Source organism: Mus musculus, chromosome 2, assembly GCF_000001635.26.
Source record: "Mus musculus strain C57BL/6J chromosome 2, GRCm38.p6 C57BL/6J".
Lineage (NCBI taxonomy): Eukaryota > Metazoa > Chordata > Mammalia > Rodentia > Muridae > Mus > Mus musculus.
Genome location: NC_000068.7, coordinates 77,695,735 through 77,723,168, shown reverse-complemented (window position 1 = coordinate 77,723,168; position 27,434 = coordinate 77,695,735). Strand labels below are relative to the sequence as shown.

Genomic DNA, 27,434 nt, shown 5'->3' with positions numbered 1-27,434 from the left:
GCAAGGCTCACCGGTCCCAGGTTTGCTTGCTTTACAGTGATTAGTGTCCTCACCAGGGTGCAACCTTGGTTAACTCATTTAAGAACTGTCTGCTTATCAATTCGTCTCATTCAGCAACTCTTATGTTTAAGTATTTGGAGAGGCCGTATAGTGATGTGTGAGCATAACTTTCATATGGCACTGACGCTTTGAAGTGTGTCGAGGCTTTGGATTTGAAGTAAAAAACAAAAATATTTATTTTCTATTAGATATTTTCTTCATTTACATTTCAAACGCTATCCTGAAAGTCCCCTATACCCTCCCCCAACCCTGCTCCCCAGCCCACCCACTCCTTCTTCCCGGCCCTGGCATTCCCCTGTACTGGGGCATATGATCTTCGAAATACCAAGGGCCTCTCTTCCCAGTGATGGCCAACTAGGGCATTCTCTGCTACATATGCAGCTAGAGACACGAGCTCTGGGGGTACTGGTTAGTTCATATTGTTGTTCCTCCTATAGGGTTGCAGATCCCTTTAGCTCCTTGGGTACTTTCTCTAGCTCCTTCATTCGGGGCCCTGTGTTCCATCCAATAGATGACTGTGAGCATCCACTTCTGTATTTGCCAGGCATTGGCATAGACTCACAGAGAAAGCTATGTCAGGGTCCTGTCAGCAAAATCTTTCTGGCATATACAATAGTGTCTGGGTTTGGTGGTTGTATATGGGATGGATCCCCAGGTGGGGCAGTCTCTGGATGGTCCTTCCTTCAGTCTCAGCACCAAACTTTGTTTCTGTAATTCCTTCCATGTGTATTTTGTTCCTCATTCTAAGAAGGAACAAAGTATCCACACTTTGGTCTTCCTTCTTCTTGAGTTTCATGTGTTTTGCAAATTGTATATATCTCATGATGCTGGTAGAGGATTTTAAGAAGGACATTAATAACTCATTTAAAGAAACAAAAATATTAATATGTGTAATTTAAATTTCATTTTAATAATAATTCTTATTTTCAAACTTAGCTATGGGGATTGCTTAGTTGCTATTTATGTATATTTGGTGTGGATTTTCCCTCCAGTTTTTTAGTTATGGGGAAGGCATGCCATATTTCATGTGTGGAAGTGGGAATCAGTTGTATCCTTCCAACAGGAAGGTCTTGGGAATTAAACTCAGGTTGTCAGGCTTGGCACCACGGGTCTTTACTTGCTGAGTCATCTCACCAGCCTATTTGTGTAGACTCTAAGGAAGATAGCTGATTAAGCCAAAAAGAATAAGCAAACTTTTATAGAATCCCTTAAAATGGTAGCACCAGATAAGATAGTATATGGGCTGAGTATATTTTATGTATCAAGTAAGCAAGATGTGAACTGTCCTTACAGCTAGGTATATGTGTAGAAATAAATGATATATTTGGCATATTGCATGTAGAATCAACATCTGTCTTTATGGTAACACCATTCTGAATATTTGTTATTCAGCTTGTAAACAACCACTTGTGAACTTGTGTTTAGTTTCTCCTTCCTTTCCAGAAAGACCAAAACCAAACTTGGATAAAATAATCACTCAAAGCCCATAAAATATTTCAACCCCTGAGTTTATTCCATACACAGCGATCTATCACCAGTCATGATGAGTCCTGATTATTCTTTTTTTTTAAGATTTATTTATTTATTATTATATGTAAGTACACATATGTACTTACACATATTATTTATTATTATATGTAAGTACACATTTAGACATTCCAGAAGAGAGCATCAGATCTCATTACAGATGGTTGTGAGCCACCATGTGGTTGCTGGGATTTGAACTTAGGACCTTCTGAAGAGCAGTCAGTCCCCTAACCACTGAGCCATCTCTCCAGCCCCCTGATTATTCTCTTATATGGGTTTTCTTTTTCATCCTCCTTGGCCAGGCACCATCCTCTTTAGTCTGTTCTTTCTTAAGCATGCCACATTTCACTTGCTTTCTGCCCAGTTGTTCACTCTCATTTTTATTTTCATTTTGTCTTAATTGAGATGAGTTTTGGTGTACAATCCATCCTGGCTTTAAACTGGAAATTCTCCTTCCTCCATCTCTTCAAGTGTGGGGCTGCAGGTGCTTGTCACTGTACTTGCATAACCCTGTCTTCTCAGAGTGGCTTTCTCCTCACTCAACCCAAGACACAGAACAGCGACACAATCACGTGGGTAGCATGGAAATGCCAGCAACCTGGGAAGAACTGGAATGAGCCCTTACCCATTTAAGGTAGAACTGAACAATAAATGAAAATAGGCAAGGTCACGTTCATTAACTGAGGGTCTCAAGATACTGAAGTTTTCTCTTAGAATCGCATAGGAGGGTTATTATTCTTCATGATCCTGTTTTCTATCTAGCAAATGAAAGAAAAGATCAGAATTTAAACACAAAATTATGCCAGACTCAGATTCTGTTCTATTCCTTTAACATATGCATTGATTTACTCTAATACTGTCTTTCTTTTTTTTTTATTCCAGATGCTCTACATTTCAGGCTCATCAGAGATTAAATTGATATTTATGGGCTAACCTGGAAATTTACAATTTGTTTCACTACATCTGCAAGAAAATATGTGCAAATTCCAGTTGACTGATTTGTAAAGGGGTTTTTAGAACACGATTCAGTGTAAGTTGTAGCCATACTATGTTTTTAATCTTTCTCAACCCTAACTCTGGCATAGTTCTCCTTCTGTGTGTGCAATTGTGTGTGTCTGTATATGTGTATGTGTGATGTGTGTGTGTATGTGTGGTATGTGTGTGGTGTGTGATGTGTGGTATGTGGTGTGTGTGTGCGTGGTGTGTTGTGTATGGCATATGTGTATCTGTGGTGAGTGTTTGTGTATGTGGTATGTGTGGTGTTTGGTGTATGTGTGTTCTTTCTGTTTATTTTTGTCTTCACATGTTCTTTGGAACAATTCTGTGTTCAAAACACTCCTTCCTGATTTGAGCAGATGTTTACAGGCCTACTATGTAAAAGGTACAGTTCTAGGGCTAAGCCATACGCAGAGAAGAGATGTCTGTCCTCACAGAGATCATACTTAGTGGAGGAATTGGACACATGACAAATAACTTCTGAGACATGGAATATACAATGTCATGGACATTGTGAAGGAAGTCACATAGGTCTGTGCCACACATGACCGGGCCCTGTCCTTTCACTGGGTTCAGAATGGGTTCCCTGGAGATGACCACTGCTAGCTAAGGCCTTGTGGATGGGCAGGAGTTAACGGGACAGAGGGAGGGAGAGGTGATAGGAAAAGGAGGGGTGTAAAAATCTCAATTGGCTGAAGATCATATTCGCTCAATCCAACCAATAAAAATGAATTATACCTGCACTGGAAGGTACGAGAGCACATATAAATTTATAGGCCCTTGTATTCTTTTCTTCCAGTTATCAAGAACTACTTGAGCCCCGCCAGCCACTGTAAAGATGGAATCATGAACATGGCAACCTTCCTCCGGGGCTTTGAAGAAAAGGGGTTAAAGAACGACAGGCCTGGGGACCAGTTCAGCAAGGAGAAGAAGAAGATTCTCTTCTCCTTTTGTGAAGTGTGCAACATCCAGCTAAACTCCGCTGCTCAGGCCCAGGTCCATTATGACGGCAAATCCCATCGAAAGCGGGTCAAGCAGCTGAGCGATGGCCAGCCCCCACCCCCGGTCCAGGGCTCAGTGCCACTGCTGGCTGGCCCTTGCCCTTGCCCTGGGCCTGGCCCGAACACCAGCACAGGTAGGAAGCAGGCCCTGTGGCACCACTGTCTTTTTGGAAAACTGGTCCTGTTACAGAAAATGGAGGGTGTAGAGCAAAGTATTGATCATCTTAAAACTGCCACTACACGTAGGGTGTCTCTCTAGAGTAAAATCTAGGAAAATCTGTTCACTCTCAGAGAATTCACACACACACACACACACACACACACACACACACACACACACACACACACACACGGCACCATGGGCTTGCTATTTGCCTGTGTTGTCTGAGCTTTTGAAATTGTTTAAAAATTGATCAGTGATACCCACTATTTCTTTCCCTCTTCAAAAATTAGGTTTTCCTTATCTCCTTTCTCTTGGGTGATGTCTTACTTGATGGTATATAAAGAGCTACAGCTGCATTTATAACCTCCCGCGATCCTGTAAGCTAGCACTGATGTAGGCGCAGTAGCTTGTCTTGCTTGCTCTTTTAGAGTGCCCCCAGCAAGCAGTGTGGCTGTGGAACTGACAGCTGGAACAGGCCCCATCCGAACCAGCAGGCGTCTCAGTTCTCATGTCCGCTCTCGCGTCACACCTTGTCAGGAGCAGGCAGAAGCACAAGCTTGAGAGTTTGTAACCCTCCCTCTGCCCTCGAGTCTGGACTGCCTTTTCTCTGCTTTTTTTTTTAAACATGCTTTATGTAGTTTTTAACTCTTTTTTGTTTTTTGTTTTTGTTTGTTTGTTTGTTTGATTAGATATTTTCTTTCTTTACATTTCAAATGTTATCCCCTTTCCTGGTTTCCCCTTCAAATCTCATCCCCCTTCTCCCTGCTCACAACCCACCCACTGCCTCTTCCCTGTCCTGGCAGTCCCCTACACTGGGGCATTGAGCCTTCACAGGACCAAGGGCCTCTACTCCTATTGATGACTCACAAGGCCATCCTCTGCTACATATGCAGCTGGAGCCATGGGTCCCTCCATATGTATTCTTTGGTTGGTTGGTTGGTTTAGTCGCTGGAATCTCTGAGAGTACTGGTTGGTTCATATTGTTGTTCCTCCCTTCAGCTTCTTGGGTCCTTTTTATAACTCCTCCCTTGGGGACCCCATGCTCAGGCCAATGGTTGGCTGAGAGCATCCATCTTTGTATTTTTCAGGCACCGGCAGAGCCTCTCAGGAGAGAGCTCTATCAGGCTTTTGTCAGTAAGCACTTGTTGGCACCCTTAATAGTGTCTGGGTTTGATGACTGTATATGGGATGGATCTCCAGGTGGGACAGTGGACTGCCTTTTCAGCCCCTTACCTCATTCTTGGGCAGCCTTTCCTCTTCCACATGTTACTCAGTGGTGGCTTCATCTGGCAGAACTAACAAGAATTGAGTTTTATGGTTACCTCTAGAGAAGGTTTCCACTCAAGGTGTGTGTTCTTTGGCCGGAAAAGATTGCCCTTAAGTGAGGTAGAGAAGCTCTCAGATCCATCTGGCCAGGGCTTATTCCCAACTCACGGCTTCAACATCAAAGGAGACAATGTAGGGGTGTCAGCTGTTGGGGTATGTGGATTTTGTATACTATACTCAGATCTACATTGACTTCGACTAGAAATGTCTGTGTGCAGATAACGTTTGTATTTAAAGCTAAGCGCAACCACTTTTCTTGCCTAGTATAAAATAAGTTTAACTTCATTAAGCTAATTCTCCTAATCAGTGCTTATCACACCGTGATATAAGATACATGCTTATGAGAGTGAGAAGTTACTCTCCATTTCTGTCATAATTCTATAATAAATTTCTGTTTATTATAATGCTAATTGCAATTGTTCATAGAAGCATGTGTTTGCTTGTATTCATTTCCCGGTTAAGAATATGTAAGTGTTAGGCTGAAAATTGATATCTCAGTTAGAAAGCAAATCGGCTGAGTAATGGTTTGAGAATTACCTCTCAGTCAAATGGCTGTAGTTACCTTAGTCATTCAAAATGATACAACTTCATAGCCTGACGACAGAGGAACGTTTCTGTCACGGGATGCAGGAATCAGAGAGTGGCACAGGCACAGTTTTTACCGTTTTGAGCCTCTACTCAAAGAGGACCAAGGCTGGCATCGAGTCGTTTTCTCCCCACTGGCTTTTCTCAGCCTCGATCTGTCACACTGCTGTTTTCTACTGGGTAGCAGCTCTCTCAACCCGAGTTTCAACCCATAGCTTCTCGCTGTCTTTTGTTCAGAAGGACTCTTTGATGAGGAAGATGGAGCTCCACTTATAAAGCATTGATCTCATTGATCTAGATGAAGATTTAGCGCCACGACCCCTGGAGCTTAGAGTAGATCTCCACGCAGACAGTCTCTGTGCTCTGCCTCAGTCCACCGTCAACCCTAGAGACGGGAACAGGTTTCAGATGAAGGAGAGGTGACTACTTTCCTCCAGCTTTGGCAAAGGGATCGTGCTCTTCTTAGTTGGAGCCTGCTGCCTCAGCTGTTTCTGTGGGTCACAGCTGGCCTCCCCAAAGTAGTCCCTTGGTCATTGAGGGTCCTGTGTGAGGTAGCTGTGTCTTCCAGCTTGCCTTCCACATTGCATCATTTCTCAACTATGTGTGCCTCTGGTTTTCCTGACTGCTGTAGTAATGTTAAAAATTGTGCCTCCATTTTCATAAGTTACAATCTGGGGAGCTTGAAGGCATATTCAGAGGACATCTTTAAAATGTGGAACCAACTGGATCCAGACGTGTAAAGAACAGGCGTTTTGCCGGGAGGAGGCTTCTCTTTCTTGTTCAGATAGCACAGGGGGACTGGGAAATAGTCAACTAGAGGAGGAAAAAATAGCTAACCATAGCTTAAGCTGAAGCCCTCAAGAGTACAGAGAAGCAGTCAGCCAACCGGACACCTTTATTCCTGACATCTAGCTGCAACAAGCAGGAAGTGGTTAATTGAGGTTTTTTAAGCCACTCAGTGTGGTATTCTGCCCTAGTGGCTCTAGCTACTGATATGTTGGTAGGGCTTGTAACTACTTCATATTCTAAGGGAAAAGAGGGGGTCATAATACTGTCCTACCTGATAACTATTTAGGAAGTGGCTTCTTCTTTTTCATGTCAGTCTTAGAGTGCTGGGGTAGTATTGAAGCCCATAGGCAATTCTACTGAACATTTAAAGGGGGATTAACATCACTTTCACACAATCTCTTTCAGAAAATAGAAGAGGAAGAAATGCATAATTACTTACTTTATATAACCAGTATCACTATAATACTAGAAGCAGAAAAAGATATATAAAAAAAGTTAACAGATAATATCACTTCTGCACCTAGAATCAAACTTTTCCAAAATGTAAACAGTTTTAATTCAGAAACATACAAAAATTATGACCAAAGAGCTTTGGGGCATATAAATAAATCTAGCTCAGTATATTAAAAATCAGTCAAGTTATTCAACATGTCAGCAAACTTAAGAAGGGAACTCATGTGGTTATAGTAATTGATGCATTGTTTTTCTTGGAAATATTTGATAACTTCTAATACTTATTAAACAGAATAAAGGATAATTATCTAAATTTAATAAAGATAAGCCACAGAATGCATGCAGCTTGATGTTAAAAGATTGAACGTTTAGCCTCTAGGTGTTAGAACAAAAGAAGGATTTCACTTTAATGCTTCTAATTCATCATGAAGTCCTGGGAGTACTGGACTCTGAAATCAAACAGGAACATAAATAGAGAGCACATAGATTAGACGGAGGAAATAAAAGCATTGGTCTCTCTTTATAAATGACACGGTAAAATTCCAAAGAGAACTGTTAGAAATGGTATAGGCAAGGTTATATAAGAATCAAATATCACATAAAAATCAGATAGATATATACCGAATATGAAAATGTAGAAACCAAATTATAAAAAGCAACAGGACCGTAAATGCTAATAGTTAAATTGAAATACTCAGCTTTATCTTTTAAAAAGCATCTATATGCTTAAAATTATAAAATACTGAAGAAAGAACTCAGAGACATAAACAGATGGAGCTACATACTATGTTCATGGATTAGAACACTCAACATATTTAAGATGTCAAGTGTCCCTAAATTGATTTTGTATGTTTATAAAATTTCCTACTAAAATTTCTCAAGTGTTTTGAATCAAATATAGACACAAGCATTCTAAAATTCATGTGCAAATAGCACAAATCCCAGAACAGCTAAAGCAATGTAGACAAAGATAAACTGTGAAGAATCTAGCCACATTGATTCAGTAATCAAGGTAGTGTGGTTGTAATGGATAAATAAACACATGGATCAATGAGAAATACTGAGCCCAGAAATAGCCCACCCTTATATACTGAATTGATTTCATTTATTTTGTGGCTGGGGAGAGAGGGCTTATGCATATGTGTGCATATGCACTCGCCATTGCAGGCACTTGTAGAGCTGACCAGAGGTCAACATTGAGTGTTCTCTCTATTAATGCCACCTTATTAGCATGCCAGGTTTGGGGAATCAAGGCTTCTCAGTGAATGTGAATCTTACTGTTTCAGATAGAAAGATCTGAACATACTAAACCTTAAAGCAGCCGGGGACTGAATGGTGATCCTATAACCTCTTGCTGCAAAGCGTATTTTGGGCTCCAGCTCTGAGCTACTAATTCAGAATTTCTCAGCTGAAAGCCAGAGATCTCGTTGTTGTAATAGCTTCCCAGATAATGCTCAAACTGCTGCTGTGCTGCAGAGCCTGGATGTCACCTGTCAAGGATGGTCTGTGCCCAGAACATGAGTTTTTCACTTTAGATAAACGTGTGAAATGGCAACTGAGCTGCAAGCTGGAAGAAGCGAGGTCGGTGCTTGGAATGAGGCAGAGTCTGTGGACTGCTTCCTCACTGCAGGGTTTGTACCTCCCAACTATTGATGCATGTTGGGCGGGGCAGATATCTCAAAGTTTGTGCTTAATGGTCAGTGCCAGGACTGGGGTGGGGTGAGGTGGGTGGGGGAGGTCTACCATGGAAACTAAGCCACAAACCAGTTCAGTGATATTCAGCGTGCGGCTCATGTCTACATCAGGGGCAGCTTCAGTTGCTTAGAGGCCCCCTTCACACAGATACACACTCATTCTCTCTCTTGCGCTCTCTCTCTCTCTCTCTCTCTCTCTCTCTCTCTCCCTCTCTCTCTCCCTCTCTCTCTCCCTCTCCCTCTCCCTCCCCCTCCCCCTCCCCCTCCCTCTCCCTCTCCCTTTCTCTCTCTCTCTCTGTTTCACACCACACACACACACACACACACACACACACACACACACAGAGAGAGAGAGAGAGAGAGAGAGAGAAAGAGAGCAATGAGTAATTCCTCTCAATCCAATGCCCTTGTCCTTTGAGTCAGCATCAGGATCCTTGCCAGAGTGACAAACACTCATTTTTCGTGTTGTTCACTCTGTCCTTAAGGAATGTTTGTGCCTGCCACGGAGAATCATATCGCCTGAGGGGTTTGGTGGGAACCGGCTTTGTTCTGGGTCTTTTGAGATTTATGTTTCCTCAGAATGGGAAAGAGTTCACTGCTTGGGAGTTGCTTCTGATCTTGCCTTAGGCAGGGCTTTGCCTCAAATGATGTTTAAAGATAAGAAAGGTCGGGCCAGGAGCCTGCTTGGTGGCAAGAGACAAATACGCTGATGAGATCAGAGGTGCAGCTGGAGCTGCAGCTGGAGGTGATCATGGGAAGACTGACACCCATCCTCGGCTTAGAGACTGTGAGGTGGGTGTCCAAGGTTGCTCTTGCTGTGTTCAACACCGGCTAAAAGCAGCTCACGGAGGACGGTGCTTGCTAGGCTTCCAGGTTATGGTCGACCATTAAGGGATGCCAAATGTGGAGTGCAAGGAAAGTACCTGGAGACAGGAACTGAAGCGGAGACCAGAGAAAACTTCTGCTGGCTGCCTTGCTTCTCCTGGCTTGCTCAGCAGCTACCCTTCTTACTATTGTCCAGGGATGGCACTCAATGCAGCGAGCTAGACCATCCTATATCAACTAGCAATTAAGAAAATGCCTCATGGCCATGGCCATTGGACAACCTGATCTAGGCAGTTCCCCAACTGAGGTCCCATCTTTCTAGGTGACCCTACCTTTGCATCACATTGACAGTTGAAACTAATTCTGACAGTGTACAATTCCACTTGCATTATATTTGAGGGAAGGAAGTAAAGGCTGGAGAGAGCAAGCCCTTTTCCTGACATCACAGACTCAAGTCTTCCCTGCGACTGTGTTACCTCTCAGTGGTTGCTGCAATGAATTAGACACAAAGAGCGTCAAGAGGTCAGGTCACCTGACGTCATCTGACATTGGACTTTTCCTGTTGGTTACTGACTCAGTGGTTCATTTTCTTCTCTCATCTGCAACAAGTTCGAAAGGGATTTCTAATCTTTGTGTAAGGTTGACACATTAAGGCTAAAGGTAAGTCAGTCCTGTGCAAGTGAAGTGACCCAGAGAGCAAATGTTCAGAATGTCAAGTTGAGGACAGGTTTGGCACCTCTGAAAGGGAGAGATGGACTTGGAACAGAGAGGTAGAAATAGTTGAAGTTTGAAAAGATGGGCAGCGACTTTAACAGATTTACACCCCCCCTTAAATATGATTTTCATATAATCCCCATTCTCTGGGTCAGAACTGTGTGCTGGGCTCAGGTAGGTTTTTCTTACAGACTCTGCATGCTCACGAGTGGGTGGCCACCAGTGGTGTCATGTATACGTCTGGGCAATTGGTGCCATCAGGAGCCAAGCTCATTCTGACCGCCAGCCTCTGCTTTGGGGCCTTCTATAGAGAGTATGGCAAAGGAACACAGTGCGTCAGGAGGAGTGAGGCTGCAGTGATGGCTTCCATCAGAGTCAGCCAGTCCCAGGGCAACCCAACTTGGTGATGGAAAATGACCCTGCTTACGTTCTACAAGAGGCGCCTTGCCCTTGCCGTTCAGGTGTGCGCGCACATTCACTGAAACTCTAGCTCACTGGTTGGCCTGTATGGGCTGCTCAGGAAGCTCCAGGGATCCTCCTGTCTTACCAAGTGTCAGCAATGCTACGATTACAGGAGTGTGCTGCCACATGCAGCCCTTTCAGGTTGTCAGACAAGCGCCGGGTTTCCTTTGACTAGACAGTCATCTCTTCAGCTTTGGAATTTTAAACTGAGCTTGAGTTTAAGACATGGACACTTCGGGGTCAGGACAAGGTAAGTGCTAAAACCCACTTTGCAGCAGGGGTTAGGATGATGGAGCAGGTTTTCCAGGTGAAACATGGGGAAGCTTTGAGTCTGTGCACCCCCAGGATTGATTGGTTGGTATTCTCTCTCTCTCTCTCTCTCTCTCTCTCTCTCTCTCTCTCTCTCTCTCTCTCTCTCCTCCCTCTGTTTGTTCTTTCTCTCTCCCTTCCTTCCTTCCTTCCTTCCTTCCTTCCTTCCTTCCTTCCTTCCTTCCTCATGCTACAGCCCAATATCAGCCCCCCTCTCCTCCCAGTACCCCCTCACACAAGTCCTCTCCTCCACTCTGCCTTCCACTTCCCTTTTGAGAAGGGGAAGCCCTACTGTGGTTGTCATCCCCCCACCACCCCTCCTCTCTGCACATCAAGTTTTTACAAGACTAGGCACTTCCTCTCTCACTGAGACTAGTCAAGGCTGTCCATTTAGGGGTGCAGAGTCCACAGGCAGGCAGGCAACAGATTCAGGGACAGCCCTTCCTCCGTTGTTGGGGGCATGAAGACCAATATGCTTTTCTACTACATATGTGCAAGGGACCTAGGTCCAGCCCATGCTTGCTTTTTGGTTGGTGATTCGATCCCTGGGAGCCCTCAAGGGTCTAGGTTAGTTGCCTCTGTTGGTCTTCCTGTGGAGTCACTGTCCTCTTCAAGTCTGTCAGTCCTCCCAACTCTTCCATAATCCTCCCTGATCTCCATCTAATGTTTGGCTGTGAGTCTCTGCATCTCTTTCCACTGGCTGCTGGGTGGAGCCTCTCGGAGGACAGTTATATAGGTTCCTGTCTGCAAGCATATCAGAGTATCATTAAGAGTGTCAAGGACTGGTTCTTGCCCACAGGATGGGTCTCAATTTGGAGCAGTCATTGGTTGGCCATTCCCTCAGTCTCTGCACCATCTTTGTCCATGAACATCTTGTAGGCAGGATATGATTTTGGGTAGAAGGTTCTGTGAGTAGGTTGCTGTCCTTATCACTCCCCTGGAAGTCTTGCCTGTCTACAGGAAGTAGCCATTTCAGGATCCATATTCCTCCACTGCTAGGAGTCTCAGCTTAGAGTCGCCCCCATAGACCCTATGAGCCCTCCCAGTTTTGTGGCACACCCTAAAGATTGTATTCCCCCACCAACCACTGATTTCCCCTCTCTCTCCCCTGCTCCCCCTATATATGATCTTCCAGGCCCCATCCCACTCCCCTCCCCACCCCTCCTTATACTCAGTCTCTCCTTCCATTGACCTCCCATATATATATTTTTTTCTCTTTTTGAGAAATATTCAGCCATCCTCCCTTGGGTTCTCTTTCTTTCTTTCTTTCTTTCTTTCTTTCTTTCTTTCTTTCTTTCTTTCTTTCTTTCTTTCTTTCTTTCTTTCCTTCCTTCCTTCCTTCCTTCTTTCTTTCTTTCTTTCTTTCTTTCTTTCTTTCTTTCTTTCTTTCTTCCTCCTCCTCCTCCTCCTCCTCCTCCTCCTCCTCTTCCTCCTCCTCCTCCTCTTCTTCCTCCTCCTCCTTCCCCTCCTCCTTCCTTTTGCTTCCATCGTGGCTATTCTCTATTTTATGGCTAAAATCTACTTATAATTTAGTACATACTGTGAATGTTCTTTTGGATCGGGGTTACTTCACTCAGGATGATATTTTCTAGTCCCATCCATTTGCCTACAAAATTCATAATGTCCTCGTTTTTAATGGCTGTGTAGTATTCCTTTGTGTAAATAACTGGATGTCTGAATGTAGAAGAATGCAAATAGGTCCATATTTAGCACCCTGCACAAAACTCAAGTCCAAATGGATCAAAAACCTCAATGTAAAACCAGATACACTGAATCTAATAGAACAGAAAATGGGGAATAGTCTTGAACTCCTCTGTACAGGAGACAACTTCCTAAATAGAACACCAGTGCCTCAGGCACTAAGGTCAGGGATCAATAAATGGGACCTCATTAAACCGAAACCCTTCTGCAAGGCTTAGGACACCATAAATTGGACAAATGGCCTCCTACAGATTGGGAAAATATCTTCACTAACCCTACATCTGACAGAGGCTAATAGCCAAAATTTATAAAGTACTGGAGAAGTTAAATACTAACAACCCAAATAACCCAGTTACAAAATGGGGTGCAGAGCTCAACAGCAGGATCGAATGGCCAAGAAGCACCTAATGTTCAATGTCTTTAGTCATCAGAGAAATGCAAATCAAAATGGTTCTGAGATTCTCCTTATATCTGTCAGAATGGCCAAGATCAAAAACTCAAGAGATAGCACAGGCTGGCGAAGGTATGGAGCAAGGGGAACACTCTTCCATTGCTGGGGGGAGTGCAAACTTATACAACCACTTTGGAAATCAATTTGAAAGTTGCTAAAAAAATAAAACTGGGAATAATTCTACCTCAAGGCCCAGCTGTACTACTCCTGGACATATATCTAAAAGATGCTCCACCACCACACAAAGACACTTGCTCTACTGTGTTCATAGCAGCTTTATTCATAATGGCCAGAAATTGAAAACAACCTAGATGTCCTTCAGTTGAAGAATGAATAAAGAATATGTGCTTCATTTACCCCAAGAATTCTTGAATGGTTTTTATTTCAAACTGTTCCCTTATTTTCTTCCTAGTCTACGTTTTAGAAAGTGCTATTGAACAGCTTGTGGGGGCGAGACACTGTATTGGATACTATGACCAGTAAAATATGTGTGGGATGTGGGATGCACAGATCTCTGTTTCTCATCTTGCATCTCATGTAGACTTAAGATGCTAAATTTATCCTCACGTGCATTTTCCCAGACATTAGATGTAAACCTGAGATTTAAACTTCAAGTTTGAAGTTGCAATGACACAGATTGACCACACGATGGTGCCCAAAGTCTATACAAAGTGAGGGAGTTGTCTTATTCCCAAAGGTGGGTGGAACTTCCGTTAATGAGTTTGGAAAAGGAGGTACCACACAAAAGGATGAGTGTTGTGTGTGGATATGCACACAGAGGCAGAAACACGTTTACAGACTTTGTAAGCATTCTTATATGCGCTAGGAAATCTACAGGGGAGTCTTTTGTGTGTTGTTGAGGAAGTGGAAGGAAAGCTAGTTCTCCAGTTTGGGAGAATAAAGATGGCTGCTTAAATGATTTGTTCTCACCTCTCTTATGGAGAAATATTACAGGGAGATTGAAAATGTCTAAGTTTGTGTGCTCGATGCAGACAGGGCTAGTAGAACACACTCACGTGGGACTCCAGGTGAAGCCTTTTACCTTCCTCCCTCCCCATTTCTTCTCTTTTAAAAGAATCCTGACAAGAGTCTCATTATATAGCCCAGGACAGCCTCTAACTTATGATAATCCTCCTGCCTCCAACTCCCTAGTGTAGTCTTTACAGGTATGTTCTATACTGTGTACTGTTGGTTTTCTTTTTCGTTTATTATTATTTTATTTTATGTGTATGAGTGTTTTGCCTATATATATATGTATTTGTACCTTGTGTGTGCCCAGTGCCCATAGAGGCCAGAAGAGGATGCCAGCTCCCCCAGAGCTGGAGTTACAGACAGTTCTGAGCCGCTGTGTGGATGCTGGGAATGGAACCTGGTCCTTTGGAAGAGCAGCCAGTGTTCTTCACTGCTGAGTCGTCTCCAGTCCTGATTAGATTTTCCCAAGATGAAAAGATAACAAATAATTGAAGAAGTTATCAGTTTCATTTTAGTGTGAGGCAGATAGTTAAACTAGTTTTAATGTACTTTCTCCCTAAAAGGACTTTTTTCTTACAATAATGATCATGCAGTTTTGTTATTGAGCAGGGCCTAGGAGTTTTCATGACATGATGGACTAGAGAGGGAAAAGGCCCCCTGCTCTTGGACTTTTGAGAATAGACATGAGCATTTCTTATTCTCTTACCATTTTTTCCTAGATCCTAATGAGAGAACCAGGAACTGTCTCTCACTGATGTGAACTCAGAAGGTGACACACACCATCGGGAATGTTGTATATTTTCTGAGTCTTTGTCTCACCCATACTGGTGACTGTTTAATTTTGAAGTATTTTACAAAATCCTGACTATATTCAAGCAAGGATGCTATTGGTGGCTCGTATCTGTCTACCCAGACATATTTAATTGAGAGTCCTACTGAAGCGATTACTGGGGTTGAGGCTCTTATTAATGAGAGTCCTTTGGAAATAGGATGCAGGCTGAAGTTGTGACCCCAGTTCCCCAGATGCTTCACCTTTGAGAGACCCTTTGCTAGTTTGGATGATGTCCCAGATTTACAACTACCAGTTAGGTAGACTTGAAATCATCATAAAACAGCTCCACAGCTGTTCAGGGGTTAAAACGGTAAACAAAGGTGCTAATTATATGACTTCAGGATCCCACAGAATGAATACACACAGGATTGTAAATAGAAAAGTTAAAAAAATTAAAAGGACTGTTTGGCCTTATTTTCAGTTAAGGAGTTAAACGTGTAGGGTGCTTTGGGCTATGAACTTTCCTGTATATTTTATTTTCTAAAAAAATAAGGGCTGTCTAGCATCAAGCATCAATTTTTAAAATTTGAAAAATAAATAGCAACACTTTTCTGTGTGAACATCAAGTCTCAGGCCATCAGAGCAAGCATTTGGTGGTGAGTGTTTTGAATCATCAAAGGTATTTTTAAAGCCCAGATGCCTTCTTGAAAAATAAATGTTATCACTTTTAAAATGATCTAGAACGAAAGGCTTTGGGTAGCTGTTTCAATGGTGATGTAAAATTAATGAGCTCACTCTCTGCCATGGGACCCATGTATTGTCACCCTGACTGACTTGACTCTTTCACACCGATGTTCTGCTTTCATACGCTAACAGCATCAAGGGAAGGAGGCTGCCTCAGTTAGAAATCCCTGTGGCTTGTCACAGCCGGCTGTGGCGTTGGTATTTGGCTTTGTCTTTTCTGGGAGCTGGTTCTTGGGCCAACTGTGAAGTACATTACTTCTCAAAAGATGAAAAGTCTGGAGGAGCTGTGCGGGCTAGTTGTTGCATTTTTTATGGGCTGAGCATAGCAGCGTTCATGGTGTGTTGACCCACTTTATTTCCAGGGGTCACTCTCATATGAGCCTGCTTTGTTAGCCCATAGACTGTTGTCCTCCCGATGCTGGACGTTCACCTATTCTTGTGTGAACATGCGTTAGAAGTATGTGTCAGGAGAGCATGACCTTTAGGTAAGGGTGTTGCGATTTGATTCCGTGTTTCACATCACCCAGGAAAGCCAGGTACTTTTACAAGTTAAAATAACTTTATCAAACCGTCTAAATTTCACGTTGGTAGCTAAAGAGAGAATATGGACTCATGTAAAAACAAACAAAAAACACAAAACACCAGAAACATGTGGTTTTTCTCCTTCCCTTATAAATTGACTCTACAATCACGTTCCAGGGTTTACGAGTAGACCCCCAAACCCTGAGGACTTCTGGTCACACCCCTCCCCTCTGGAATTCCCCACCAGAGCAAACCTATTTCCCAAAAGGTGGTTAGGAAATGTTCTAAGACAGTGGCTAGTGTCCTGTAGGATCAAAGGCTTAAGTGAAATTCAAGCGTTGTTGTGCTAAAGGTCTGAACTAGGCTTCCTTTTGAACATACGTTATTCAAGGCGCTGGCGAGATGGCTCAGTGGCTAAAGCACTGCCGCTCAGTGATCTGTCACTCAGTGATCTGTCACTCAGTGATCTGTCAGTCCAGTGATCTGTCACTCAGTGATCTGTCAGTCCAGCTGCAAGAGATCCGACACCCTCTTGTGGGTTTCTTGGACACAAGGCACACACATGGTGTAGAGATACACATGCAGGCAAAACCAGAAAACCCACCCCCATAAAAATATAAAATAACATTTAAAGTACATTATTTGGGAAGTCTACACATAGTAGAGCATGTAACTACTACCATAGTAGACGCAAATGAGATAGAAAGTTAACAGTGTCGCATGCGATGTGATTCTAGATACGTTGTGTGTGAGTACAATGAGAAAAGAGCTAGAAAAAGTGTAAACCCAATGCTGTATACTCATTCCGAAAGTGCATTCTTCCTTTTACTATTTCTTCTGGACTTTAATGTAGTGGGACTGGAGAGATGGCTTGGAATGGAAGAGTGCTTGATCTCCAAGGAGAAGGATCTAATTCCAAATTCCCAGCATCCAGGTAAAAAGCTAGGCATGGATGCACTTGTCTATGACCCCAGCACTGGGCAGACACAGACAAATCCTGAGAGTTTGCTGTCCAGCCAGCCTAACACAGGGCACATATTTCCACTTCAGTGAGAGACCTCAAGGCAACAAGGTTGAAAGTAATAGAGAGCACCCAGTGTCCTGCTTTGACCTTCCCATACCCTGCACACAAACACACAGACATCACACACAGACACACACACACACAGACACACAGACACACACACACACAGACACACACACACACAGACACACACACACACAGACACACACACACACACACACACACACACAGAGACACACACACAGACACACACACACACACACACACACACACACACACACACACCGGCCTTACACCAAGTAATCAGTGGGTGGTTGATATTATGGGTGGGGTTTGTCATTGCTCAGTAATCCTGGATGGCTGCTTCTTGCCTGAGGTCCCCACGTCCTAGTTTTGTCACCCTGTATTACTGCCACCTTTTTGCTCAGCTTTGTACCTCAGCCTTCCTAGGGTCTTCTCTTTTGTGCCTGTCCTGCTCAAGCTCCACTGCTCTCCCAAGTCTTAGTTATGCAAGACAAGTCCTGCTTAGGTACCACTTTCCAAGCCTGAGCTTTTAAGCAGAAAGCCTTTACTCTGTAAATCTTGCAACCTGAGAACTTCCAGAAACCAGGGAGTTTCATAATTCATACTGATGGGAAAATTGGCCTGAACTGATCTGAGGTTAATTGTAATGTTTACTTATTCTGTCTTATATGAATATGCATATTTTGCTACAGAAATGTTAGTGTGCCTGATTAGGGTTACTGATCCAGATTTGCAGGATATGTCATGCCAGTCATTTATGGTGCAAATGGAGGGTCACCTTCCAGAAATACAAAAATATTGGTATCTGAAATGCATCACAAAGTAAATGTTTTATAAAAACAAACTGAATACATGCCAATGTTTTTGATTCTTTGATTTTTATTTTATGTGTACGTTTGAATACCTTCATGCATGTATGAACACCATGGGTATGTTTGGTGCCCTTGGAATCCAGAAGAGGGCATCTTGGAATTGGAGTTACAGGAGGTTGTAGGCCACCGCATGGGTGCTAAAGCCAGGTCTCCTGAAGCAGAAACACATGCTCTAAACCTCTTGAGCCGTCTCTCCAGGTCCATCATGTTAACTGTTATCCAATTGCTAGGCATCTTTGTTTGCAGTAATAATGGGAGAATATTCAGAGACAGCCTTCCATGTAGTATTTTTCAAGATGGCACTTGCATCAGTGTCCAGGGGAGAGAAGGGTGGGGAAGAACGGGAGGAAGAGGGAGCAAGAAATACAAGGTTAGTGAGTAGTTGGGAAATCTGTGGTGTTCAGGGTCATGGTCTCATGATACAGTCAGCTATTGTCTTAGGGTCTTCACAAAATAAATGGAATTTAAGAGGCAATAATAATCGCAAAGGGCAGCAGTGCCCGGCTCTGTGCATTCATACACGCGCCGGGCCTATGTCTACGCATGCATGCCTGTATGCTGTCTCCACAAAAAGAGTCTACCTACTGGTGTGTCAGGAATGAACCCTGCATCTAGAAACAGAGTGAGGAACCCTGGTGGGAGTGGCTTGTCAGATATTGCTCCAAAATGCTGTCATGCAGATGCACCTTAGACCTAGTGCTCAGTTTTACACAGGTGTTGTAGGTTGCACTCACCCACCGTTAAAAGCATCCTGGAGTCAGTCACATTGCTAGCACCCATCCAGTCCTTCACAGATTCTCTAGTCATAATATGGCTTTGCTGCAAGCATCCTGATCTGCTCCACCCTCACAGACTCAGTGAGAACCTGAAACCTGGGAAAACACTGGCACGGAACCCTAAGTGTGTCCTTTGTGAACGCAGCCCATTAGGAATGGCTTCAGGGCTATCTCGGTGATCTATGATGGATGTTTTGTGTCCTGTTTTGCTTTCCACTTGGCACGGACACATCAGAGCTATGTATTTTGCTACCAAATTACTGCTCCTTTCAGGGTTACCATATGCCTTGTAACGAGAACATCAGCTGGCTCTTCCATCTTATTTGTTAGTAAACAAAAGAGGAAGGATAATCTAAGAAGGTAAACATTTAAATTTGGGGTTGTCCAGAAGTGGGATATATGGGTCTAATGAGCCTATATGCTTTTTTTCTTTCTTAACTATAAGTGAAGTTTTGACATTGCAAGTATACTGTCTTTTCTATGGTCATTCTTTTTGTCACACAGAATACATTTACATTTTAGGCTGTGTAAGAACTTACAGTTAAACTGATAGCAGCTTGTTCTGTGCACAGCTATGCACATTTCCCTTGTCACCTTAATTCACTGAGGGCACTTAAGAGTTAAAGGATATTTAACTTGCTTCTTAATAGACATTGTGAAATATATGGGAAAATTTCATCATAATTGTCTAGTGACTTCATTTGTGAATGAAGAAGTCCTGGGAACCTATAGCTGTTTTGATTTTTGCAGCCTTAGTGCCTAGGGCTTATGCTAGAGACTAGTGATTTCTTCCCTCTACCCTGCTTATTGTTGAAAAGCCAGAGCTATTTTTAACATTCACACAATTTTGAAAGACGATTCTTCATTCCACAAGGTTTGTTGCTAAATCTGTGGAGCCTTTCATAATTACATCCTTTTTGTGGTTTGCTTGAATTTGATCACAGTGGCTGATTTCATGCATTGATAATGAAGGCTTAGGTTGCCTGTTTCTCGGCACAAATCCACCTCCGACGCGAACGTTGACAGTGCTGCTGGTTTCAGCACGCGTAGAGATCCAGATTGAAACTGCTGCTCTGCTTTCTTAACAAATGACTCAGAGCGCGTTCGTCCTTCCCTAAGATGCTGCCAGCGTGTAAAGGATTTTCAATGAGAGTGAAATAAGCCAGCCACGGGAAGGTTCTGAGCGGCACTGATGTAGTGTGGGGCTGTCACGGATAATCAGGCTGGAGCCAAGTCCCGGTAGCACCGTACATCACGCTGGCCGCATCCTGGAAGTTTTGTTTATCCAACTTGGTTGCTCGTGAAGCTGCTGAAATCCCTGCCAGGATGTGGAGTGGACTTCCCAGCAGAGGTGAGCATCTTTTATTGTAAAACTTGGGTGCTGTGGTCTGGGAATGCCAGGAACAGATTCTTTTAACCGTTGTTTTGAATCCTGTGGAGTCATCACTGGCGATTATTATATCGGGCTGGCACTTGGGAAGGGGAAAATTGAAGAGCAAATCGAACAGCCTTTAATTTTATTGGGAAGTAACTCTCTTGAATGGGTGTGATAAGCATCCTTTTTTCCCCTGTACTAGCTGTGTGCCGGGGACATCTTACCAGCAGGTGACTTCCTCTGCATTTTAAACATTCAGAACAAGTCAGTGATACGCGATTTGCTATCATTACCGAAAGTAGGCAATTAGCAGTGTTATTATGTGTTTCAGGTATATGAAAAAAAAAAAAGAGGCTGTAAACCAAATACATTCTGCAGAGTCTTTGACATGAAAAATATGTAGGAGGAAACAAATCATGTTTACAAGGTAGCTGAGAAAGTGAGAGCAACGGCTTGCATACTGTAGATGACACCTTGTTAAGTCTGACATTATTAATAATTAAAAGTTATGACCTGTCATGCAGTGGACAGCCTGCAGTAATTGGTTTCTAGTGATGGTATACTGACCAAGAGGGGAAAATGAACAGTATTTCTTTATGGAGCATGCATGCATGAACTAGATGTGATATTTTAATGTAGCATATTTTATCATTTAAAATGTAACTTTCCCTGGTGCTCACCTGGGAAAGTTAAATGACCGGATAATCATGCTCAGAATATTTCTGATATAACATTTCAAGTGTGGGGCACTGGAAGGCCAGTAAGATAAGGGCAGGATCAAAGTCAGCCTCCTGCTAGAGATCCTATTGCCTAGGTTCCGCTCTACTGTAAGTTTATGTGATCAGAGCCGTTTCTGTATAAGAAAAAGAGCGTGCATGTTGTGTTGTATTCAGATAGCATTATGCTTATTATGCACTGGGTGTGTTAGGAGCACAGAGAAATCTGTTCCTATTGATTGGAGGCTAACATGGCACATGGGATTTGAGCATATATGTGAGTGTGCTTTTCTTGCTAAATGTAGTTGAGGCTGCTGTTGGTGCTTTGCAGCTTTAAGTTATAGATGACTATACGCTCCTTCGAAGACTCGGGAAGCCAGCATATGTAAAGCTTGGCTAAGCAGTCACATCAGGAGCAAACCATTTGTGCTCACCAATCTGTCTCGGCAAGTCCCAGGGCCACTATCTCGCTAGAAGCCACTGTGTGCTTTTAAAGGCATGAAATGAGTTTTATACCAGGCACATGGTTTCTCATTTAGTGGCTCTTTTTTATGGTACTGGTCAACTGATGGTCCACTACCAGGATTTTGGTGTTCTGCCAAAGGTGATTGTGTGTGCTAACGTGTCTGTATAGTTAAGAAAAGCAAGAAGACAGGTGTGTGTGGGGGGTGGGGCAGTGAGACCCTCAAGAAGACAAGCTTATTAATTTTGCTTTGGAGCCATTGCCATTTCTCCAAAGTTCTTTATGCTGTTTTATCCAGGACCCACCCGTCAGAAGTTGCTGACATGGTCCAGCCCTGGACATAGCTGTGCCCTGCCAGTGTACAGTATCTAACCCCTTCATTGCAATGCATATGTAGAAACTACTTTACTGGGCCTGACTGTGTTTTGCAATTCATCATGACGCCTCCCCTGCTTCTCTGCTAATGCATGCTTAAGCCCTGTTACAGGCAGTCAGAAGCGTTTGCCATCTCATATTTATGTAAACAACCAATACTTGGTTGCATGCGTATATACTCAGAGCAGGGTGAGATCAGGCATCAAATTGAAACTCTCCTAAGAGGCATTAAAATTTTTGGAAAGATATCTTCTGTCATGAAAAGACCTGATCTTGAAATTTCAAAAACAATTTTTGTTTGCTTTCATGGATGTCAGTAGATGAAATGACTGTGCCGTCCTTGGGCTTTTCTTTCCATCAGAAGGTAATGCTTGTTGAGAGTTTTGAATCAGAGGTGACCCAAACTACTAAGATATTTAAGGGAACAGTGTGTTCTTGTTATTGTTCTTAGTAATAAAAATAATGATTTCTGAGCGTGTTTGTTCTCTGCATGGTGTAGCAGGCGTCCAGGAGACTGAGATGTATATATTGAAATGTTGATAATGGGTTTTTTCCTCTTGTGTGGTCTGAAAGACCTTTGGAAACCTTTAATTTCATCACTTTTCCCTTCTTTTAATTCTTGGATCTTTGCCTAGCAATTAAAGATCCAGGATAAAACATCTCTCCAGATGGCTCGGCAGTTAAGAGTATGTACTGCTCTTACAGAGGGCCTGAATTCAGTTCTCAGCACCCATGTTAGGCTACTCACAACTGCTGGCAACTGTAGCTCCTAGCAATCTGCCATGTCTGCCACCTATGGACACCTGTGCATGCAGTGTTCACACACACACACACACACACACACACACACACACACGAGAGAGAGAGAGAGAGAGAGAGAGAGGGGGGGGGGGGAGAGAGAGAGAGAGAGAGAGAGAGAGAGAGAGAGAGAGAGAGATCTAAGAAGTAATTTAAGATAAAAATGGTGTTGCTGTTGAAATGCCAGGATGTAAAGCATGCCATTTTCATCAGAAGTCAACGTGGCTTTAGATGTAGCATAATTGTAAAGACCTTTTATTCCTTCGGGAGTCTCCAGCCATCATCGCATTGTACAGTGGACTTTGTTTTAGAAATAACTCACATTCATCACCCCAAAGCCCAGGAAACTGCTTGTGTTTGTGGGTTGAGAATTAGAAGGTTATCAGATACTGACATTTTCTCTTGAAATTCTAGACGATGCTATGCGTTTACTCAATGAAAGCCTTGGTAGTATGGGATTTGTCATGTTACACACAGTGAAGAAAATCCGCTCAAGGGAAGCAGGAGCTAACTTGTCATATCTGCCTCAATCTCGCCAGCAATTTTTCTTTATAGGTAATAGAATTTGGGGAGTCCTGAGGAAGTGATCTGCTGACAGCTCTTACTTTTATATCAGAGGTCAACAACCTGGACTTGTTCGTTAGCTGATTTTTAAAAAACGATTACTTCTGTAATGTAGCCCATGGGGGTAAAGCTAGTTTAATTGAGAACATGACTAGTCCGTAGGACCTTCCCACTTCCCAATGGTCTGGATAATTGATGGAGTTTGCAATTTGTTTTGAGGTATGTTGCTGAGGTAGATGTGGATTAATGAGAGCGTGTGTCTCTGGCCTCAGCGTTCAGTCTTTTCATTGACTTTCTTTTCCTTACTTCCCACTAATGAACGAGGAAGATCTTGTCTTCAGTTGCTACATTTAGCAAGTAAAAACACAAAGGTCTTCTAGTTAAGCTTTAAATTTAGCTAAAAATATAATAATTTTAACTATTATTATGTTACATGTATCATTTGGGTGGTGGGTATTCTAAAATTGATTGCTGTTTAGCTGACTGCAAGTTTGTCTAACCCTGAGCCTCCCTACCTGCTTTCCCAATAAGAGGCTGCCTCTAGGTGACCGCCTGTGAACTTGGTCCTTACAGAAGCCAACACAGAGGCTCTCTGTTCCTGCCAAAGCAATCCATTTCTGCTTTTGGATTTTATACCTAAACATGCCTGCTGTTAAGTTACCATTTGAGAAACTTAAAATGGGCAAAAATAGTGCTGTAGAATGGAAATAATGAGTGTGTGAAGGCTTCCTATAATTACTAAAATAAATCAATAACAGCAGAACAATAAATAATAGCTGCCAGCGACATTTCAAATAAATGAGGATTATACAATTAGCTTCCAATTGTTATCCCTTGTCAGTTAGAACATTTTCAAGACTTCATCAGATTTGAAATATTTATAAATTAGTTTTTCTTGGTTGTACTTAGTATGCTTAATAGAAGTTTTCTCCCATTAACTCCCTCTGCTCTACCACTCCATCTGGTCCTTATTTAAATGTTTTTTTTTTTTTTCTGAGTAATCTTGGGACTTACTAATCTTGTTTGGCTCCCCATGGCTTCCTTAGAAAGGCCAAGAGGCTTAGGGGCTTTACATACCAGAAGAGCTTGAACTCACTATAGCAAGGTAAAGTAGAAGAGAGAGTATGTGTGTCCACTATGCATTCTGCCTGTGATGGCAGAATGTTTTGGCAGCTGATATTGGGTTATTGCAATAACTTTATAACATTTATATGTAATTGTATATATGCCAGTCTGCTGACCCAAACCCCACCCTTACCCTGAGCTATCTCAACTTTCACCTTACTAGAACTCATTAAGATCATTGTGCCTTGGCTGTCCTTGCTGGAGAATAGAGGCCCTGTTCTGAGACTCCTGCTTCTGAGACTCCTCCCTCCACCTAAGGAGAAGTGTTCCGCTCACTGAACCTCTGACTTGCCTTCCCTCTCTCTCTTCTCTCACATTCTCATACCCACCATTTTTTTTGTAAATAGTCCCAACAGGAGTAAATATATATGAATGTATAATTTAATTCTCAAAACTAAAAAACAAAAACAAACAAGTGGAATGAATTTCACACACACTGATAGTTTTGCTTACCAGGATACCTAATAATTGAAAGTGATTTAGGGAAAGAAGATGTATAGGGCATTTCCTTAATCTTTCTGTTTCTGATTAATAGCCCACCTCAGTTTTATCTGTGTCAGTCATGTGATGTGTCAGACCAAAAAACCCATTTCTTGTTTCTGGTAAGTGCAGTTGACCTGAGGTTTTAAAATGAAGGCCTGCTCCTATGGTGACAAAGTATTGTTGAGTCAGCCATCTCTGTTTTGACTGAAAGGCTCCCCATCAGCCATCACTTTATTCCTCCATATCTTGTAACATGGGAAGATACATTTTTATTACCTTATTTACTTATGTCTATTAGCAATATATGCTTCTTTCAGTCTGCTTACTTTTATTTCTAAGTATAAATATAACTTTTGCTTCCCCCATTAACCTGTTTTTTACCCTCTCCTAATTTTCTAGCCAATACTATTACTATGTTATACATCCTTTTTCCAACTGTTTAAAATGATATTTGTGGTCTTTTCTAGTATCTTGGAAAAGGTTCTCTCTTTACCTTAAACACTCCCCTCCTCTCTAGATTTTCTCCAGTAACCTCCTACACACACAGCAGGTTTAGCCAACATCAGATTCTTAGCAACACATTTTATTGTTGTCTTTATTCAATGGAACATGTGTGATAAGGGGTGTAAATTATAAGATTTAGTAAATAACAATAGTAACACTACAACCATAGCTATAGTTATAGTTGGCCTTATAGCATGTTTGTTAAAGCAAATGACCAGCATGAATTCATGATCCACTCTCAATCATTGAATATCTACTGGTGTTTTTTCATTTGAAAGTGGAGAGGTGCTGGTGAAGTCAAGATCTTAGTTTAAAACTCTAATGGTTTGAATGCCACCCGAAATTCTCGTGTTGGAAGTGTGATCCCTAGTGCCAACAGTGTGGAATAGTGGTGTCCGTGGCAGGTTTTTAGCTCATAAGCACTCCATCCTCAGGAATGGAGTAACACCATCATCATGAACAGGATGGCAAGTCTGTAAGTCTGACCTCTTGCCTTCTACAGCAAAAAGATTCTTGTCAAACACAGCCCTTGATCTTGGCCTTCTCGTTCTCTGGGACTGTAAGATGTGAATGTTGGCTCTTTATAAATTATCCTGTCTTAGCTGTTCTGTTAGACCAGCACAAAATGGACTAAGACTATGAGATTGCGGGAATCCTTAAGTTTCTAGAGTTTAGCAGACTAATGTCTTCTGATCCCCTCTAGGAACTCTGTAAACCACCAGGGCACCCAGCCAAATGTCTTGTTGATGAGATTTCAAACATGGTATTGATCAGTAATTGTTATAGAGCTGTGGTAATGCTAGTACCAGAGAGGTTTTTTGTATTTATCTGGTTTTGTTTTCTGAGACTCTAGTGTCGTTTTTAAAAGAAATATCTTCTAGAAGCTTCTCTGTCTTCTGATAAAACCAAGAAAACAAACAAAAACTATCCCTTCTTTGATAAAGATTTTTTGGAGGGCTTTTAAAAAGGACAGGAGCAACAAGATTCAGAAATGAAGCCACAGTAACTTCTCTTGCCAACAGTTTTCTATGCTTTATATATTATGTGATAGATAAAATTCCATTAGACTTTTGTCTAACTGGAACATTTGGAGTTTGTGTATTTAAGTATACTAATGGACCAAGTAAGATTCCATCATCTACATCATGAGTGTTTACATTTTTCCTACTCATGGGAAGTATAGAGTCGTAGATGTCATTTCTACTAGGAGTTCTGAAATGGCTGTGGGTCATTCTTTAATAGAGATAGCATGGAAATAGTCTATTAATACAGGTCTAGGTTCAACTACAACAGGTTTAACCAACATGAAATTCCTAGCAACAAATTTTATTGTATCTATTCAATGGAATATGTGTGATAAGTGGTGTTAATTATAGGACTTAGTAAATAACAATAGTAATAGTCAATGTTCAAGCTAATGTTATACCCTGCCCTCTATATATTTAACTCCTTAGTCTTTTTACCTTTATAAAGGAGTTCTAGGTAAACTTTAGTGAAATTAAGTCAACCCCCACCCAGATTCACACAGCAGCTCAGCTGAGATTTTAAATTCTTTTGGGGGGGGGATCCAGATTACAAGTTTTGAAGAAGACCCTAGACCAGGTTTCGGTAGGAGAGTCCACAACACCAGGTGACAAAGATTTTAGTAGATTTATAACTGGTTGAACACTTACACACTCAGTGTACCTGGCCCCTATGAACTTAGAGTGAAGTACCCTAATTTATGATTCAGTTCAGACCCTTATGACCTGGTCATTAAAATTTTCATGTTATCCAACAAGGATAAAGATAAATAGAAAAGCACAAGCAATTTCACTGCTTATCTGTAGGCTGCCTTGCACACTGAATGATCAGGTGCTGGACGCATAACCATAGCATCACAACCTTGTGTTCTCAAATGCTCTTGCTCTGCAACCCTAGTTGGAACCACTATTAACCTCAGTTAAGAGGAACCGAAGGGGTAGGAATATTGATGAAACAGATGGATCTGGGTGAAAAGCATGCTATGATTGCCATATGCCCCCACAATTTTGAAGGGTGTGGTGATTAGATTTAGAATCGCATAGGAGGTTAAAGAGGCACATCTGCCTGGGTGTCTATGAGTTGTTTCCAGAGAGTATTAACTAAGTGAGGAAGATTCACCCTGAATGTGGCTAGTCCGAGCCCATGGAATGAGGGATAGGAGAGCAAAGATGAGAGGTGGGAAAAGCTAGCTTAGAGCCACCATTCCTGCCTCTCTGCTTCCTGGCTGGCCACTAAGTGAATGGCT

General features: G+C 42.3%; 1 protein-coding gene across 8 annotated transcripts in view; it reads left to right on the top strand.

Moving 5' to 3' along the window:
- Zfp385b (zinc finger protein 385B) overlaps positions 1 to 27,434 on the top strand; it is a 407,085-nt gene that overhangs the window by 94,538 nt on the left and 285,113 nt on the right. For 4 of the 8 annotated variants that reach the window (NM_178723.6, XM_006499456.3, XM_006499455.3 and 1 more), the window contains exons 2-3: positions 2,470 to 2,617; positions 3,383 to 3,718. In NM_178723.6, coding sequence (NP_848838.2) covers positions 3,430 to 3,718 — 289 coding nt within the window. In that variant the 5' untranslated portion in view covers positions 2,470 to 2,617; positions 3,383 to 3,429. Of the gene's footprint in view, positions 1 to 2,469; positions 2,618 to 3,382; positions 3,719 to 9,251; positions 9,261 to 12,339; positions 20,114 to 27,434 lie in introns of those variants that run through there. The other 4 variants (XM_030251099.1, XM_006499458.4, XM_030251112.1 and 1 more) reach the window with 3 other exon arrangements.